This window comes from Limulus polyphemus, unplaced genomic scaffold, assembly GCF_000517525.1.
Source record: "Limulus polyphemus unplaced genomic scaffold, Limulus_polyphemus-2.1.2 Scaffold80, whole genome shotgun sequence".
Taxonomy (NCBI): domain Eukaryota; kingdom Metazoa; phylum Arthropoda; class Merostomata; order Xiphosura; family Limulidae; genus Limulus; species Limulus polyphemus.
In genome coordinates, this window is record NW_013665690.1 from 902,944 (window position 1) to 921,252 (window position 18,309).

At 33.0% G+C, this 18,309-nt stretch overlaps 1 protein-coding gene across 1 annotated transcript in view; it reads left to right on the forward strand.

Annotated features, from left to right (window-relative positions):
* Positions 1–647: 647 nt before the first annotated feature.
* LOC106467444 (alpha-(1,6)-fucosyltransferase-like) overlaps positions 648–18,309 on the forward strand; it is a 119,036-nt gene continuing 101,374 nt past the window's right edge. Inside the window, exons 1-5 of the mRNA XM_022396291.1 lie at positions 648–714; positions 1,981–2,015; positions 3,756–3,957; positions 10,858–10,972; positions 13,519–13,768. Coding sequence (XP_022251999.1) covers positions 3,929–3,957; positions 10,858–10,972; positions 13,519–13,768 — 394 coding nt within the window. The 5' untranslated portion in view covers positions 648–714; positions 1,981–2,015; positions 3,756–3,928. The remainder of the gene's footprint in view (positions 715–1,980; positions 2,016–3,755; positions 3,958–10,857; positions 10,973–13,518; positions 13,769–18,309) is intronic.

Here is an 18,309-nt window from a genome sequence, read left to right on the forward strand (position 1 = left end):
ATAAAAAACTTAAAACATTTAAAGAAAAATAATTGTTCTTGCTTCTGTCGAGACTTGAAAGTACTGCAGTGCACTGTGTAATCTCTTACAGACGTTATTTTATACAGATTAACTTAAGTTCGAAAAATTGGTAAAGCATTGCAATTAGGACCTGAAAATATAAACAGAATTACTGTGGAAAGGTAGATCCACAAGGTGAGGTTTTCCAAGAAATGTTCGGAGGAACTTCGTCGAGAATAGTGTGTGTGAAATTACGGTCAAGATCAGTAATCATTTGATTTTGATAATGTAATAAATATTAAAGAGGACTTTGATATTAATAAGACCTTTATTATAATCGTCAGAAACTGTTTTCAAATATTTTAATTAAATGACAGACACCACGTTTGTTTGTTGTTAAGTGCAAATCTATACGCTAGGCTAACTGTGCTCTGCCAACCACAGGCATTGAAAACTGTTTTTTAGACCTATAAGCTTTCAGATTTGCCACAGAGAAAAGTATTACATGTTTGCGCCTTTTTATCTATTGCAACTACAAATTATGTATTATGGGCTTCCTGCCCTAGTGTTAATAACAATAAGTATTTGTATCTGAATAATATAAAATACCCGAGCTCCGTTACTGATTTTCATATGCCCCATCATATCTCACTGTGGCCTCAGTGTACCGATCAAGCTCTAAAAATATCGTTAGGACACTCGCCCGCACGTATGGTAAGTTTAATCCCGCTAGCTTGAGGGTAAGGGTACGAACACATTTAAAACATGGTGCCCACAGGATCCTGAGAGGGGACAGGAGCACAGAACCTGATATCATATTTGGGTAAGTGACCTTCAAAATCATGCTTGGTTGACCTTCCGGACTTTCATCCCATATTGGTAGGGATGCTACGCCACAAGAATAGAGACATCCCCGGATTACTCTGAGTCCGCGTGCCAAGTATGGTCCTACTAGATCCAAAACTGTGAGAGGAGTTCCCGGACAAATAAACACGGATAATGGTTTAATATTGGACAATACTTTAAGTCTTTTCAACATAATTCTAATGTCCTCACTCTTTGTAACTTATAAATATATTGAGTCACGCTTAATATGTGAAGTGTACGTTTGTTTGGCTTTCAACATATTGGTATATTATGTTTAGTTTTTGTCAAACTTAAATGAATATATTTCATTGTTCATAAAATATACTGAATCGTTACAACATTAAGTTTTGTAATTTGCTCCTGCAACGTATATGTTAATGACAGGATTGGCTACCATTTGTTACATTTTACCTTTTTTTTATTACAGAGTTTTATAAAAGTTTGCTAGGAGTTCATAGAAGTTTATTACGAGCTAATCTCATAGTAAATATACTTCACCAGAATCACATACCTATTTGTCCGCTCTTTCAAATTATGGAAAAGAAACGTTTTATTGTTGGAATTGTTGCTGTCGACATAGCATTAGTATTCATCATAACCGTATTTTATGTACGAAAAGATAATTTTTCATCTTTCTATCATTTCAAACAAACGACTGAAGAAGATTTCGGAAATTTCTTCGGGTAAGAAACCTTTAAAACTTCTTAAAAACAAAGTAAACTATTATTATTTAAAAACAAAGTAAACTATTATCATTTACAAACAAAGTAAAATATTCTTATTTACAAACAAAGTAAACTATTATTATTTATAAACAAAGTATACTATTATTATTTACAAACAAAGTAAACTATTATTATTTACAAAGTAAACTATTATTATTTACAAACAAAGTAAACTATTATTAATCACAAAGTAAACTATTATTATTTACAAACAAAGTAAACTATTATTATTATTACTTACAATTACTTTTTAAATCTCATTATTTCTACAATTTATTGATTTCTTAAATTCTAAAATAAACGTTGTCTACTATATTCACAATACCTGAATGCTATATTATGCAAAATATATCATTTTATTAACCCCAAATTTATTTAATGTTTTCAGAAAATGTTCTATCAACAAGTACCTTCTGGATAACGGTAATTTTTATTTTGTTTACTTTTGTTGATTGTTCTTCTGTTATCTTTATCAGTGAAATGTTCAACACTGTTCATTCCGTAGAAATATACATTAGTTGAAAGTTTTATATTGAAAATAAATTTCTGTATCTTAACATAATCAGATTCTAATCATATTATAAAAAAAAACAACATCTGTTGGGTGCAGCCAGAGTGGTATCCACGATCTGTGGTAACGATAAAAAGTCTTAGTCTTATTCCATCACATGCCGTCATGCGTTTATATACTATCAGTGTGTTTCTCGTGGGTTCTAAAATGATCGATAAGAGTCTCACGTAGCGATTGGTCTAGAGAAATCTATAGCCAGTGGTTGTCAACATTTTAATTATAACAAAATGTGGCCTCTTGTTAGAGAAAAATGGATACCATTTTCAGATTCAGCGTACAGGAATTACTTGAAAACATCAAATCGCAGGCCTGTGTAATTATACAAGATACTACTCTGTTTTCGACAGTTAGTTTCCATTTGTCAAATGCAAGATTCTACTCTGTTTTCGACAGTTAGTTTTCCATTTGTCAAATACAAGATACTACTCTGTTTTCGACAGTTAGTTTTCCATTTGTCATATACAAGATACTACTCTGTTTTCGACAGTTAGTTTTCCATTTGTCATATACAAGATACTACTCTGTTTTCGACAGTTAGTTTTCCATTTGTCATATACAAGATACTACTCTGTTTTCGACAGTTAGTTTTCCATTTGTCATATACAAGATACTACTCTGTTTTCGACAGTTAGTTTTCCATTTGTCATATACAAGAGACTACTCTGTTTTCGACAGTTAGTTTTCCATTTGTCAAATACAAGATACTACTCGTACAGTTTTCGACAGTTAGTTTTCCACTTGTCATATACAAGATACTACTCGTACAGTTTTCGACAGCTACATCTGCATCAAGTCACTCCACTTAGTCTCCAGCAGTGTTTATAGGAACCGTGAAGAATATAAGCGTAGTTCATATTATCCTCTTCTCGGACACTCTTACCGAGGTCATTTAACTGTGTATTTGTTTTTACAAACGTGGTCTTGGAAGAACAATGGTACTTAAATTATCGTTCTTATGAAGTGCAGTTACCTCTATTTACAGTACTGAACTTATATGTAGACAGTAACATACAATGTCTGTTTGTATATACTACGTTGTAAGTAAATTTCGAATCAGCTTTAATGGTATGATAAGAATAACGTTAATAGCAGCTATAAAAAGTAAAATGTTTTTCGGTCTAAAAGAGAGGTAAGCCATAAAAGAGACTATCCTATTATATATGTATTTTCAGAACGTAGAAAGTAGTACGAAATCTCATTCGGTCATTAGCCATTCAGCCGCCTAAACCCACAGTTAAAACATAACAGAAAACTACTGTAATACATCAGTTCACATATTCACTATGTTTGTACAGTAACCACTGGTAACCTTATCTAACAGTGGAGTGTTTCTTAAACCATTTATGATGTATAATTTACTATAACGTTCTCATAAGAACAGTTAGTTCGTAGGTGCTTAAAATATTTAAGACAAACTCTTAAAAATATCTTATATTCATATGATGAATGTTTATCATGTAAAATAGTCAACTTCAAATGATATTATTAGATAGATAATACGATAAAAATCTATCCGCCTATCTCAGCTAATAGTACACTTTTTTCTTATTTAAAAATTCTTCATACTTTTTAAATTTGTTTAATACCGAAAGAAAATCAAATCAGAGTTGCCTCAGACAAGGTAGTTGTCCCAAGTCTTCAGTCAGAAAGCTCCAGAAGACACGCTATCTTTACTGTGAATGAACTGTGGTATTATTTTATAAGCCGAACCGAAGCTCTCCAAAAACGGATATCTAACGTGATAGCCAAGGACCTCATCAGGAAGATGATGGATAACATGGGAGATTTTCGGCGGTAAGTGTACATAAGATAGTTGTGGTTTTATTGTTATTACACTTTGTATTCTTGAAAAATATTTATTTATTTTAAAGTGAATCTAAGATTTTAATATTTTCATGTAATGCAAAACGACTTTAGTTTAGTGAACGTTTGTTGATTTTAGATGTTAAAAATCTTCGTCTTATAATGTAGTTTTTATTTTCTTACGCATTTCTGGTCATGAGCAGAAGAAAACAGGGCAATGTTTATCCCGTACAGGTTTTGTAATCACACTTAACCTGCAGAGGTGAAGTCAAGTTAGTATTATTGGTGATACTACTTAGCCTGCAGGTTATAATACTTAAGATTTTCGTAAATATCAGAGTGATATCTACTTACTGAAATACTCAGTCGTAAGAGAATAACTTCCAACATGGCCCGGCATGGCCATGTGGTTAGGGCACTCGACTCATAATCTGCGATTCGCGGGTTCGAATCTCTGTCACATCAAATATGCTCGCCCTTTCAGCCGTGAGGGCATTATAATGTGACAGTCAATCCCACTATTCGTTGATAAAAGAGTAACCCAAGAGTTAGCGGTGAGTGGTGATGACTAGCTGCCTTCTCTCTAGTCTTACACTTCTAAATTAGGGACGGCTAGCGCAGATAGCCCTCGTGTAGCTTTGCGCGAAATTCATAACGAACAAACTAACCTCCAACATATGAGGTTGTGGTGATGTCATATTGGCAACGTTACTCAGCTAGCAAGGGATTATGCCTAACATTTATCGTAAAGGTGAGGCATATATCATTACTGATGACATTCTGCAGTTTGCAAATGGTTGACGTCAACATTTCTTGTCTCGAGGGGATCATACGTAGTGATTTTACTCAGCTTGCAGAAGTTGTCAATCAATTGGTTCAACAGTCATTGGTTGCTTTACTCATCTAGCAAAAGATGATGTCACTCATTTGTCGTTTAGGTCAAGATGATTTCATAATACTAATAAGGCATTCACCCTCCATTGGATAATGTATAAATACTTGTTATAATTTTCAGGATGATGCCAAACATTTATTGTGATGGTAATGATGGTGTCATATTACTAGTATTACTCAATATACAGGAATGAAGTGGTATACATTTTCTGTGAACTGCATTTGCCTAGTATTTTAAGGTGATAAAACTGAAGTCTTCAAAAAATTACCGATGGAACTGTCATAGTTAGATTTTTCGGTATCAAAAAATTAGTTTCATCACTAGCTTTGTATGTATATTGACAAACTTGAGAGAAAATTACAAAAAAAAATATAGCTTAAGTCGATAAAATCTTTACGAACACTAAAGCTTCTAGAATGTTCTAATTTGCTGACAAGGATATAATTGCTTTAAGGACTTTTTTATATGCTAACAATGACAGAAAGTAAATAATACGATTTGATAACAAACGCTTTCATAAAAGATATTACAATTTATTGAAATGTTCATCATATAAATATAATGCTCATATTCTTCCATTTCGTACAATTAATGAACATGTGTTACGAAATGCAGGAATGTAAGCTTAATATTCAGATAATGACTTCTACCATAAAACAGCAGCAGCATACGAGCATTATATGAAGATGATGAAATCTGAATATTATGCTCATATTCTGCTGTGGCTCGGCATGGCCAGGTGGTTAGGGCGCTCGATTCGCCCTCTGCGGGTCGCGGGTTCGAATCCCCGTTACCAAGCATGCTCGCCCTTTCAGCCGTGGGTGCGTTATAATGTGACGGTCAATCCTACTATTCGTTGGTAAAAGAGTAGCCCAACAGTTGGCGAGGAGGTGGTGATGACTAGCTGCCTTCCTTCTAGTCTTACACTGCTAAATTAGGGAAGGCTAGCGCAGATAGCCCTCGTGTAGCTTTGCGCGGAATTCATAACAAACAATATTCTGCTGTACCTGGCGGATGTTCACAGTCTGATTATAATGCCCGTATTCTCCCGTTCGTCAATTCTCATTGCATAATCTATCTCTGCTAACCTAGTTTTAGTATAATACCTATCAGTAAATAAGTGGTAGAGCGTGTTTTTTTTAACTTTTAGTGGCACAACGACATTTCAACCATTTTATTATATGGCGTATCTCTTCTTCTTAAGTATGTGTATTTATGTGTGATAAACAGTATGGAATATTAATGAGTAATAGGTGTGAAATCCCATCAACATAAGAATGTTAATAATTATAATCACACCATTCTTTATTGGCCCGCAAAAAATAACGAATAACAGTATATCAATTACATTTTATTGTATTTATGTATTGTTGACGAGGTTTTCACTTACTACCTTAGCTAATCAATCTAACACGTTCACCGTCTTGGGCACATATACCGGTCACACTATATAGACTAGAAAAAAATGTAATCTATATATACTACTAAAACTCTGAGATTGTTTGTGTGTGTGCTTGTCTGTAATTAAATATGGCAAAAACGACGCACAATAGCACCATATTTGTAATAAAATGAGAATAGAAACGGACCACGGATTACCGAGTTAGCTCCATTTTTCGGGGCACTTTTTGTACATTAAAATATTATAAAACTTTGTTTATACAACAATATATGCACAGCAGAAATTAAATGATGAGATGAAAATGTGTTATAACGGCGAGTAGAAAGAACAACAATAAAATGGACCTACAATATTAAAGACTATTTGCAAAGAGTAACTATGGAGACGAAGTAATAAAATAAAAATCAAGTCGAGAACAACAACAAAATTTTATAAACGAAAACCTTTTGCTGAGCATTGGCTGTTATATTATTTCCCTGTCAATGTTCCCATCTTCATTAAAAGGCGTATGCTAACAAAAACAAGATCATGAAGAATCTATCTATATACTACTAAAACTCTGAGATTGTTTGTTTGTTTGCTTATTTTCTCAGTCAAAAAATCATTCACACCACCGTTCGCGCTCTTTACGAAACTTCTTACTTCACCTTTTTTGAAAACTGAAATGGTATTTCCTTTTACTCCCGATCAACAATCAAATATCTTTTCTTGAATTATGAATAACACGAATGGATTGAAATATTTAATTAAATTATCTCAAAATAAACGTTCATTTCGGTGCAATATTGAAATTAGCTTGAATTCTTCATAACCTCTGAATAGTGGTTGACTTAACGGGTCACGGTGGTCTAGTAATATATAAATGTCCTGAGAAATGGATATGAAAAAAAAACAACCCATAAATGTTGTATATTAGTTTTCGAAATAAATAACGAATAGCTATTTTACTAAATTTTATTACATTCTGAGAACATAATCAGCTTTGAAATATTTCAGGTAGTTATCCCTAAAAGAAAGGTAGTGTTGATAAGACAAATAAAGTAAGAATAATTGTATAACACTACGTGTGTTTCTATGGGTATTAAAATATAAATCTGACACTGAGAGAGTTATTTACCATTAAACGCAGCAGTGAAAGAGCAACTTAAGCAACTTAATTCAGCGGTAAGTGTGAGGGTTTATAATGCTAAAAATCGGGTTTCGATATTCACGCTGGGCACAGCACAAATAGTCCATTGTGTAGCTTTGTGCTTAATTCCAAAAAAAAAAGAAAAAAATCATATCATTTTAGTTTAGCAAGATAATAAACATTAATAACAGAAAGCTATATATATATATATATCCATCTTGTATTGACGCAAGCTTTGTTACTTTGTCAAGTGATGCAAAACTAGTAAACTCTGTTGGACAGTTAACAATGCAATGAATGGTTGAGACTTCAGGAACTAGGCGACCCTGAGCACAGATTTCAGTAACAATGTTACACACAGGAAGGACATCGCGCCATGCATCAACGTTCCTTGAAATGCATATAAAAGGGGAACGACATATATATGTGGAAGTTTTATTTGTTTACCAGTTTCAGAATCCTATTTCACATTAATCATACATGTAAAACGTTACGACTGTGTCTTGTTTAAAAACGAAGACATATATATGTGGAAGTTTTATTGTTTACAAGTTTATGATTAATGTGAAATAGGATTCTGTTTAAACAAGACACAGTCGTAACGTTTTACATGTAAAGACATATCTATGTGGAAGTTTTATTCGTTTACAAGTCAACAGTAAGTAACGCTACAGTCTGGGGTTCAATTCTACGCGGTGTGCAGAGCACAGATAACATTAGTATTTTATATGACAAATTCAGGTAGAGCGTCCAAGACATCTTGGATATTTCATGTTTCAAAGTCAAAGTGACAGCAGCAATTATATCATTGAATTGGAACTAACATTAAATTTTCTATGAATTTACGAGATGAAATTGTTTTAATAAGCTGATCTTAAATGAGAGATGATTATAAAGAAACCTCCATTTTTAAAATGATTATATCTTGAAAACCATTTTTCCTAAGAGATACAGTTTCATCAGAGGCACACATAAGTTTTGCTCAGGAAAGTTTGTATATGATGTACGGGGGGTATAACAGATTGTCACAGATGTAAGGTGTTTAATATACATTCCACCAGTCCCAGTCAGTACATAGAGTTTATTCCTAAGCTAAGTTACTTTTGGTATCGGATTTACTGACAGCATTCAATTATCCTGTCTCGCATTTTATTAAAACCTCAATTTTCTAGTTGAGAAAAAAGAAGAGACAGAAATAAATAAAAGCGTTACTAGTTTGCGAGAAAAGCGATTTAGGTATGCAGTACAATAAAATTTCCAAACTTTCCAGAATAAAACTTATGATTATTAATATTTTAGTACATAATCAATTAAAATGTACAATTTTCTTTATAGTCACCTTACGTTCTTTAATTGTGTTTCAACACATATTATAAATAATCTCAATTAAATTAAAAATATATAGTTTGGTAAACTTTTTAACAACACAGTCGTGAGAAAAGGCATCTTTTTGTGTTTTGACCGACTTTTTTGAAAATCTATTAATTGCACAATTTTCTTTGAATCTATGATATTTATATCGATTGTAAGTCAGTATAAGGCATGAATAAAGCATTAAGTAAATTTTCGATGCAGTGTTTTGGAGGGTCATTACTTTTTTGATGTTTGAGTATATTTGAATGTAACAAGGTGTTATATGCTGTTTTGAGTTCAAAACATGCATATTTACACTAATGTAAAAAATAATAATAATATATATATATATTTTTAGTATCAAAATATACTCAAAATAAAAAACTTATACTGATAAAAAAAAAGAAATAACCATAAGATCTCTAAGATTGGACGTTTTATATATTTTACAAAGTAATGAGATATTTGATTAAAACTGCTAGTTGGTCACGAAAAGTTAATCAACGTTAGGTGAGTAGGCTTTTAACGAAATAACTCTCACAGTTATACAGCTGAAATTACGGAGCGCATTTAGTGGCATATCGGAACTTTCGATATGCAACCCAGCACAATAACGACCAGGTTATGGCTGCACCTCAAAGAGCTAAAAGAATGCTATACACAATAAAATATCTGCACTGTGCTCATAACGGGTATCTAACCCAAATATTTGTTGTTATAAACTCACAAGCATACCGCGGGCCACTAGAGAAAGTAAAAAATTTGTTGAGATTATGATTTTGTTTGAATTTTGTGCAAAGATACACAAGGGCTATTTGCGTTATCCGTTCCTAATTTAGCAATGACAGACAAGAGGGAAGGCAGCTAGTCAACAACACCCACCACCAACTCATGGGCTACTCTTTTACCAACGAATAATGGTATTGACAGTCACATTATAACACTCCCACGGCTGAATGAGCGAGCATGTTCGGTGAAGGGGATTTGAACCCGCGACCCGTAGATTGTGAGTCAAGCGTTTTAACCATCAAGCCGTGCCATGCCTGAAATTATGGACACTAAATCAAAAGAAGGTGCACATCTGTTAGAAACTTTTAATGGAAAATCCAATATCCTTTTGTTTGTTTGTAGTTAAACACAATGGACTATCAATGCTGTGCCCACCACTGGTATTGAAATCTGGTTTCCAGCTTCATAAATCCGCAGACTAACTACTGTGTCACTGGGGGGGGGGGGCTAAAATACATAATTATACATTTGTAACCGATGAGAAAACAACTTTAAAGAAATGTAGTCAACTGATTTTAATAACCCAAATGGACAGACTGCATTTGATACAATAATATCCTGTAATATTTTCAGTTTAATATTAATAATTCATTTTAATTATATAAAGAGAAACAAACCTGGTGTGTTCTAGTAGTTAGCGTGCCCAGACTGTGGATTCAAAGGTTAATGGATCACGTCTTTGTGTTGTAAGAATGACAGTCAAATCCAACTATTTGATTAGACAAAGAGCAGTGGATGTTGTTGACAAACTGCCTTTTGTCTATTCTATCAGTTGAAAGTTAGAAACAGCTATGTGCAGATAGCCCTCGTGTAACTTTGGCCGAAAATACAAGAAAACAGAAACATCAAAATAGTTTAGTGAAAACTGATAAAACCTTCATGGAAAACGAGAATAAAAATAATAAATAGATAATTGTATTTGTTTATTTATTTCACGTCTACATAGTTTATCTACCACCGTTCCTAACTTTAAATTGTCGAGTAGAAAGAAGGCAAATATTGGGCTACTATTTTGTTAACGAATAGTCGGATTGACTCTCACATTATAATGCCTTAGGATGAAAGTCAGAACATGTTCGAAAAGGAGTTTCGATCCCGCGATCCTCAGATTGCGAGTCGAGAGCCTTAACCATCAAACCATGTCAGGTCCTAATAATAAATAAATAAAACTAAAAAATGATATTTTAAGAAGAAAACATATTACTGGATTTTTTTATATGTTTTTTACAGAAGCATGTCTATATTTTCTAACCTATTTTTTATATGAATACTTCACAGATTTAAAGCTAAAGAAAGATATGTAGTTACTTCTTTTATGTATAGGGTGATTTTGTCGGAAGTAAATAAAATGGGTGATTCAGACAAACGTGAAATCTGGCGGGAAAACGAGATGAAAGAATTATCAGATTTGGTGCAGAAAAGAATTCATGTTCTACAGGTATTGGTTTAAATATAGGAGTACTTTATCTAAGCTTCACAACACAATCACAATGTTTAATATTATAGCTATGACAAGAAACACTTCAATCATTCCTCTTTTGTGAAGTAATTTAGGTACCTAGTTATACATGAAATCCAAATGAATGCCCATTCAGCCTATGCTATATATATATATAATGGTCTCACACGTCCATGATACTGTTAGTACTTTGAAGTAAATCACAGAGTTTAAATGCTATACGTTGTCCTCGCTTTATCTGAAAGAAAATATCCGAATGTTTCATTCATGTGGAGACACATCGGTCAGATGGAAGCCAGCCAATCACAGCAAGCTGTTGTGTATTAGATACAAGTATCTCAAAGTGTTCTTAGAAAAATGGAGAACCGCTTTCAAACCAATGATACTGAAACACCTGGATATTGTGGATTAGTCGTAATTTAAGAAAATACAACGGTATTCCATGTCCCATGCTGCCTTTTATACTACTTCATCCACCATCAATCGCGCTCTGTCTGATTGCCATGATTAAATACTTTTTCCTAACACTGCAGTTTTTATTGTAACAAGCGAAGTTAATCCTAGGTCACAAACGTTACCTTGTTCATAATACCAGAAGATATATCCAGCCTCGTTTCAATGCCAGTTTGGGACAAAGTTTTTTATAACGGGTGAAGGTGTTTCTCCAAATTGAAACAACTGTGCGAATATTTCTGCTTTATGAAGAACAATGAAAGCTTCCAAATGCTTTATGGTTTGTCTTTGCATCTTTAACAATCTCGGTATATCAATATTTTTCTTTTAAAGGGCTTTTTATGTCTCCTAGCTATAATTTACCGCTGCAGCATTGTATGGTCGATGGTAGAAAATTTGCCGTGAACCAAAATACATTATTGTTGACATTTAACCTGTGACATATGCAAATTGTTTTTATTAAGTGTGATTAACTTTTTGTAACGCAGATCACAAATAAATTAGACAAATGATATCAGTTGATTCTGGCTCGGTTCAATCTTAGGATGCCTGCTCCGAGACTGGATCAAATGTTCACAGCCGTTTCTAGACAGTATGTCAATGTACAGACAGCTAGAAAGATACTTCACCAGTCTGCTCTGCTTCTCAGCTTTCATTCCCCCCTAGGATGCATTTTGTTCACAGCAAGGCACAAAATGCCACGAATATGTCAAGTGCATCAACGAAATTTGAAACAAGATGTTTTTTTTCATGAGAGTCATGCTTCATGCTGCAGACGAATAACAAACATTTTTTCATTTAGAAAGAACCTAAAACCATATATAATCCAATTTTCACACTGGTGTGTAACCATATTACAGTGGCGCAAGTGTACAAGTAGAACATGGGAAGAATAAGCACTGGTGGACATATTGAATGCTACATTGTGCAGAATGGCACCAATGATTAAATGATTACATCTTATAACGCTTCTATGCTGGTACAACTACCATTTAGTTCAACATAATATCCATCTCCTCACGATGCTAAACTGATAAACATATTCCTTGAAAAACAGGTGTTTTACCAAACAGAGCAACCTGTATAATCTTTCGACTTCTAGACCATAGACCATATATGAAGTACTTTTGGATGTCACGTTGAACTTCGTCAAGTTACTCCAAACACTAAAGATGTCCTGGAAACGGCTCTTTCTGTGGAACTGTTGAGGATACCCCTGAAAAGTACTAATACGCTGATTTCAAGCATGCAATATGATACCAAGTTGCTTCAGCTTGGTAAATAATGAGTATACTCCATATTGAAATGAAACGTCATGAAGCATAAAAATATAAAAGCATCTCTAACAAATATTCATTTGCAATCCGGTGCTGATTAACCAGTCATTTGCCTTTCAACTCAAATGACGGATCATCAGGTGCTTAATATGCATAAAAATAAGGACGTAACTTACATTACTCTATAACGTGTTTTGTTTTTTCCTTCTCATCGTTAAGATCCTACATTAGACCTTTAATTCTTTGGTACAGTTTAATTGATGGAAAACATTTGTCATTACATTTTGCACTTTGAAAATAAAAATGTTAAAAATCATTATCATTGGGGAATGAGCTGTTAACCTGCAATGTATATAATAAATAATGAGGAAGTCAATAGAAAAAGTTTTTCTTTTTACAACATACTTTTAATAAGGTATTTGACAATGAAGCATAATAATTCCCTGGTCCGTATCATATTGAACATAATTCAAATTTCCTATCTTACATTAATTATTTGAATTATATATTGTAAATTTCTACGAATGGTTTTATTACTTTCAATTCATCCATATAATGGTTAAAGATTTCGCAACATATACATATTGGGGAAAACAATTAACATTAACAAAAGGAACTTTCTTAAAGAGGATTTGCTGTTATCCAATATTATATCAGAAAGCTTAGTTTTAATTATAAAAAAACTTACGACAGTTGCACGTTTAAAACCATTCTTTGTTTACACTGCTATTTAAATGCTTTCAACGGATGTATACACGTGTGTGTTAATGTATATTATTGTATCTTGTTACATAGAATCCACAGACGTGCAAGATGAAGCAAACACTGATTTGCAATCTAACTAATCCCTCTGGTTTTGCTTCTGGTATTCATGATGTCCTCTGGTGTTTTGTGAAGGCCTATCACACAAATCGAACTCTGGTTCTTATTTCCAAACATTGGCACTATGCTCCTGACCAGTGGAATTCTGTATTCCATCCTCTAAGCCCCGTGTGTGACGAGCTTAAGAAAACAAAAAAGAAAAGTTATCTTCCCGGAGAAAATGGTAAATAATTATTTCGAATACTGAGTATTAAACAAAGTTCAATCACATTGCGTTTCGACTTATCCATAGTAATTGAGAGTTGTTGTTTTTTTAACAAAGCAGTTCTTGATTGCTCACATTTGATTAGTTAAGAAAAAAGTCCTACACTGTTTCTAAGCCGACACGTTTCGTCAATAGGAAGTAAATATTCAAGCTGATATGTTGATTCTGAAGAAAGTTACCAAACCGATACATCTAGTCAGTAGGAAGGGAATATCCATTCTGATGCATCTAATCTCTTGTTCAGTTTTGTTCTTTAATATTTTTATAATCTGACGATTGTTTGCTTGAAGAAAAATAATCTGTTGATAAAGTTGAAAATTGAGTGAAAGTGGTTATTCCAACACATAAATAACGAGTGGCTTTTACCAGTAAACTGTCAATTAATTCTTAATAAGTTGATAATGGAAATTAGAAAGTAAAATATTGTACTTGCAAGTTGTTTAAAATAAAAATAATAATAACGAGCAAGAAGTAGAAAAAATAATAATGATACTAGGTTGTGTTCGTAATAAAAATAATAGCACAACATATAAATTCTATTGTCAAACAGAAATCACTTGAAAAATATGAGAATCAAAGAGAAATGGACTGAAGGTGGAGTAAAGTCCTCTTTATATATTCTACCGTTTAGATTATTTTTCTAAATTCAGGCAAGATGTGGCCTTTTTGTGACGATAAAAACGATTTAGAAAAAGCTACCATGTCAAGATAATTTATTAGATCTTTCTGGAAGAACGTATCTAATACTTGCAAACATGAAAAAATTAAAGTATACAAGTATTCTATTTAAATAAGGAGCCCAACCATTAGATGTCGACAGTGTTGGAATTTACAGATTTAATCAACACTAATTTCTACATAAATAGAAAGCCTCAATGAAAGGTAAAATTAAAATAACACCTGCTTCTAAATGGGTATATACCATATGTTCACCAGAGTTATAAAAATTGAATTCGAGATAAACTTACGAATAGATGAGAAAACAGATGTTTGATTAGTCTCTATTTTTTATCTCTGTTTGATAATGGTATTTATCTTCTTTATTATTCATTCTTCTGTCTTCAGTTTTTAATAGAAGATTTTATGGCGTGTTTTCGTCTTTTACAATATCATTGTTTGAACAGATATAAGTATTTCCAAACGGATCCATTTTATTTGTAGGAAGGCTCGTTCCATTCATTTAATATTTTGGAAGAGTTGTTCCAAAGTTAGTCATAACGTTAAATGTTGTAATATTTAAAACTTTCTGGGTTTTATAGTGTTATGCTACACAATTTTTGTTATCAGTTGGAGTAGTTGTAATGTGATTTTGAAACATGTTTTGTTACCTCTATAATAATAACAGAACAGTTGGTCCAGACTAGTCTTGAGATGAGTTAGTAGCAGACGTTCTGTTATCCTGGTTGTTAATTTTAAGCTGTATTGAAAATATCAGACACCAATCGTGCAACTACTGTAGCGCGATGTATCCTTAAAATTTGATGGTAGGTGTTGTTTGGTACGTGTAGAGAGACACCTAACTGTGAACCACATATATATGCCACATTGTACCACGAAGATGTAAATTATAAACAACCAATGGATGCTTACCTTTCAGTACGTTGTCTAGATTTTGAAACAAATATTTTATTATAATAATTTGCTTTAAATTATTTCTTAGTTGTATTTGTAGATAACTAATATGTCCAACTAATTTTATTAATTTGATTTTAAATTTTACCATGTATTCGCTAGTATACGATAACAATAGTGTGTTCCACTTTTTTGGAACATCAAAGAGAGGAATTCGAAGGGTTGTAACTACGTTCAGTTATAATTATGTCAGTAATAAAGCAGGGAACATAATTCATTTTTAGAAAGTATTTGAATCTTTATAACTCTTTATGAAGCAGATCGTAATTTCATTTATCTTATTAATAGGATTCTAAAGTAACTCTTAAAGAAAAACTTTGGATACCAAAATTGTATAATATGTAATTCTGTAAAAATATGTTTATGGTAACCTTCAGAGTTAACACTTGTACAGTTACTATACAGAACTGTATAAAAGAAGAGTAACACTGGTTGAAATTCCTGTTCTGCTCTTGAGTTTAATATTAACATGGTTGCAAATATAACTTTTGAGTTAAAGAGTTAAACTTTGATAAGTTAGAATAAGTTAAGAAAAAGAATAAGTTAGCGATTGTTTCTTCGAAAACAATAGCCTGCAGGATGCTAAAACACTACACAAAAGGAACATTTTAAAAACACATACATTTGAGAAATTAAAACTTATAACAGTGTTCATTTCCTGGACTAGTATTTTAAAAGAAAATATTTATTTTGTGTAGCCATTGTTGGTGCTGTCTTTCAATCGATGCTGACTCAATAAATGTAATTACAGATTTCATCATTAAAATTACAATGTGACTCATTTGTAGCAAAAACAGTAATCTATAAAAAATACACACTATTCTTCCGTTCACAACATGATAAGAAGCACGAACTAATTCTGTTGCTTGGTGTAAAGGTAAATAATTATTTCAAAGCTTTATGCAAAGATGTTTTGATTAAATTTAAAACATTTTGACGTTTAAAACTATTGGGTCGTCAAGAAATTAATGTCGCTTTTTTTAGATGAAAAAAACCTGAACAACTTACATATCAAAACAAAACATTTATTAAATTAAATAGTCTCCATTCTTATCGATGGTGCTTTTCCATCTTACAGTCAAGTTGTTAATGCCCTAATTAAAGAACTCACTTGGCTTTGAAGCAAAAAGTATGTCAATATCCTCTTTAACACCTTCCACATTTGCATACGTTTTCCCATTAAGATGGTATTGCAGCGAACGAAAAAGGTGGTAATTTGATGGTGCCATATCTGTAAAATATGGTAGGTGGGGGAGGGCTTCCCAACCCAACTCCATAATCTTGTATTGCGTCAAACGTGCCATGTGTGGACGTGCAGTGTCGTGGAGAAGAAGAACACCTTTCAACTGTCAATGCAGAGATCTATAGTCAGCAACTGGAACGTTTAAATCAAGCCCTTCATCAGAAACGCCCTTCACTCGTCAATCACGCTGTTGATGAGGAGTTCGAAATGAATTTATCCTTTGATGTCCCACCAAATGAAAAGCGTCACTTTTTGCGGATGGAGTCCAGGTTAGGGGGTCGGAAGTGGTATTTGTACGAAGTTGGATGTATAAAGATCTGGTAATAGCGATAAATAAGTTGTTATATGAAATGTGGCCTGTGGTTTTAGCATGTGAACGATTAGTTAAGTGGCTGGATTTAAGTAATGGACAGCCGGTCCTATTGAATGCTCCTTAATGTTCAACAGACTTTAAGTGGCGATTTGTTTTGTCAATGTATGTGATCATACATTCACTACACGAACCACAAATCTTTGTAATAAAATATGTATTTGGGAGGCTAGGTCTATGTCTTAGTTTGAGCTGAAACTGAAGATATTACGTTTTTTTTTTTTTAAATCAAAAATTAGAGTTGTTTTATTAATTTGCCATGTATGTGAGTCTATAAAAGGAAGGCAGATAAATAAGAGAAAGTTGAGGACGGTGGGCAAAATAGTGATTGGCTGAATTTTTTCTTTTTTTTAATTGCGAGTTATGTTTGGTAGAACGTCATTCGGATAGCTACTGTTTAACAGTTGTTTGTGCAGAAGTCTAATTTCTTTGTGTAGAGTAATTATAGCATAGATTAAAAATTGTTTAACATTGAAATGACATCAAACTTTTGAAGAAGTTTTTTGTAATTAGCGCAAAGATCCGTACAAGTATTTTTACGATAAACAGAAGCAGAAAAAAGTTTATCTTCTTTAGTAATCCTGATGTAAAGGAAATGTAAGGATCCCTTTTCTTCAAGTTCGGATATGAGCTTAATATTGGAGTGTTAGGTGCTGATGTACGTAATCTAGGGTTGTGGGTTATCATACTAGGACATTCGTTGTCACATGTCAGGGTGACATTTTATTATTCTAATTCTTTTCCCTGTCTTGTGCAGATACAAAGAAATCCTGCTCGCTGTTTCAACAGTTAATTAAATATTATATTACAACTTAAAATCGCCAGTTGAGTTGAACGTTATTATTGTGAACGAGATTCTGTTTTATTTGTTGAGTTATTTTTGCTTCATTTCTTTGCTGGCTTTATTTGACATTTCCTTAACATACAGTGTATTAGGGATACTTTTTTATTTTCTGCTGGATAAGAGTGTTCTTGAATGTGATGATTTTGTTATTCCAGTTCAATGGGCGTATGTAGTATACTGCAGTAGAAAACAGTTTCTGACCTTCATGTAAACGTTAAATTTTTACAATGTTCCCCAGTGGCACAGCGGTATGTCTGCGGATTTACAACGCTAGAAACCGAGTTTCGATGCCCGTGGTGGGCAGAGTATAGATAGCCCATTGTGTAACTTTGTGCTTAACTACAAACAGAATTTTTACAAAGCCATGAGCCTAGCTCAATAAAAATATTAAAAAAGGACACATTGTATAG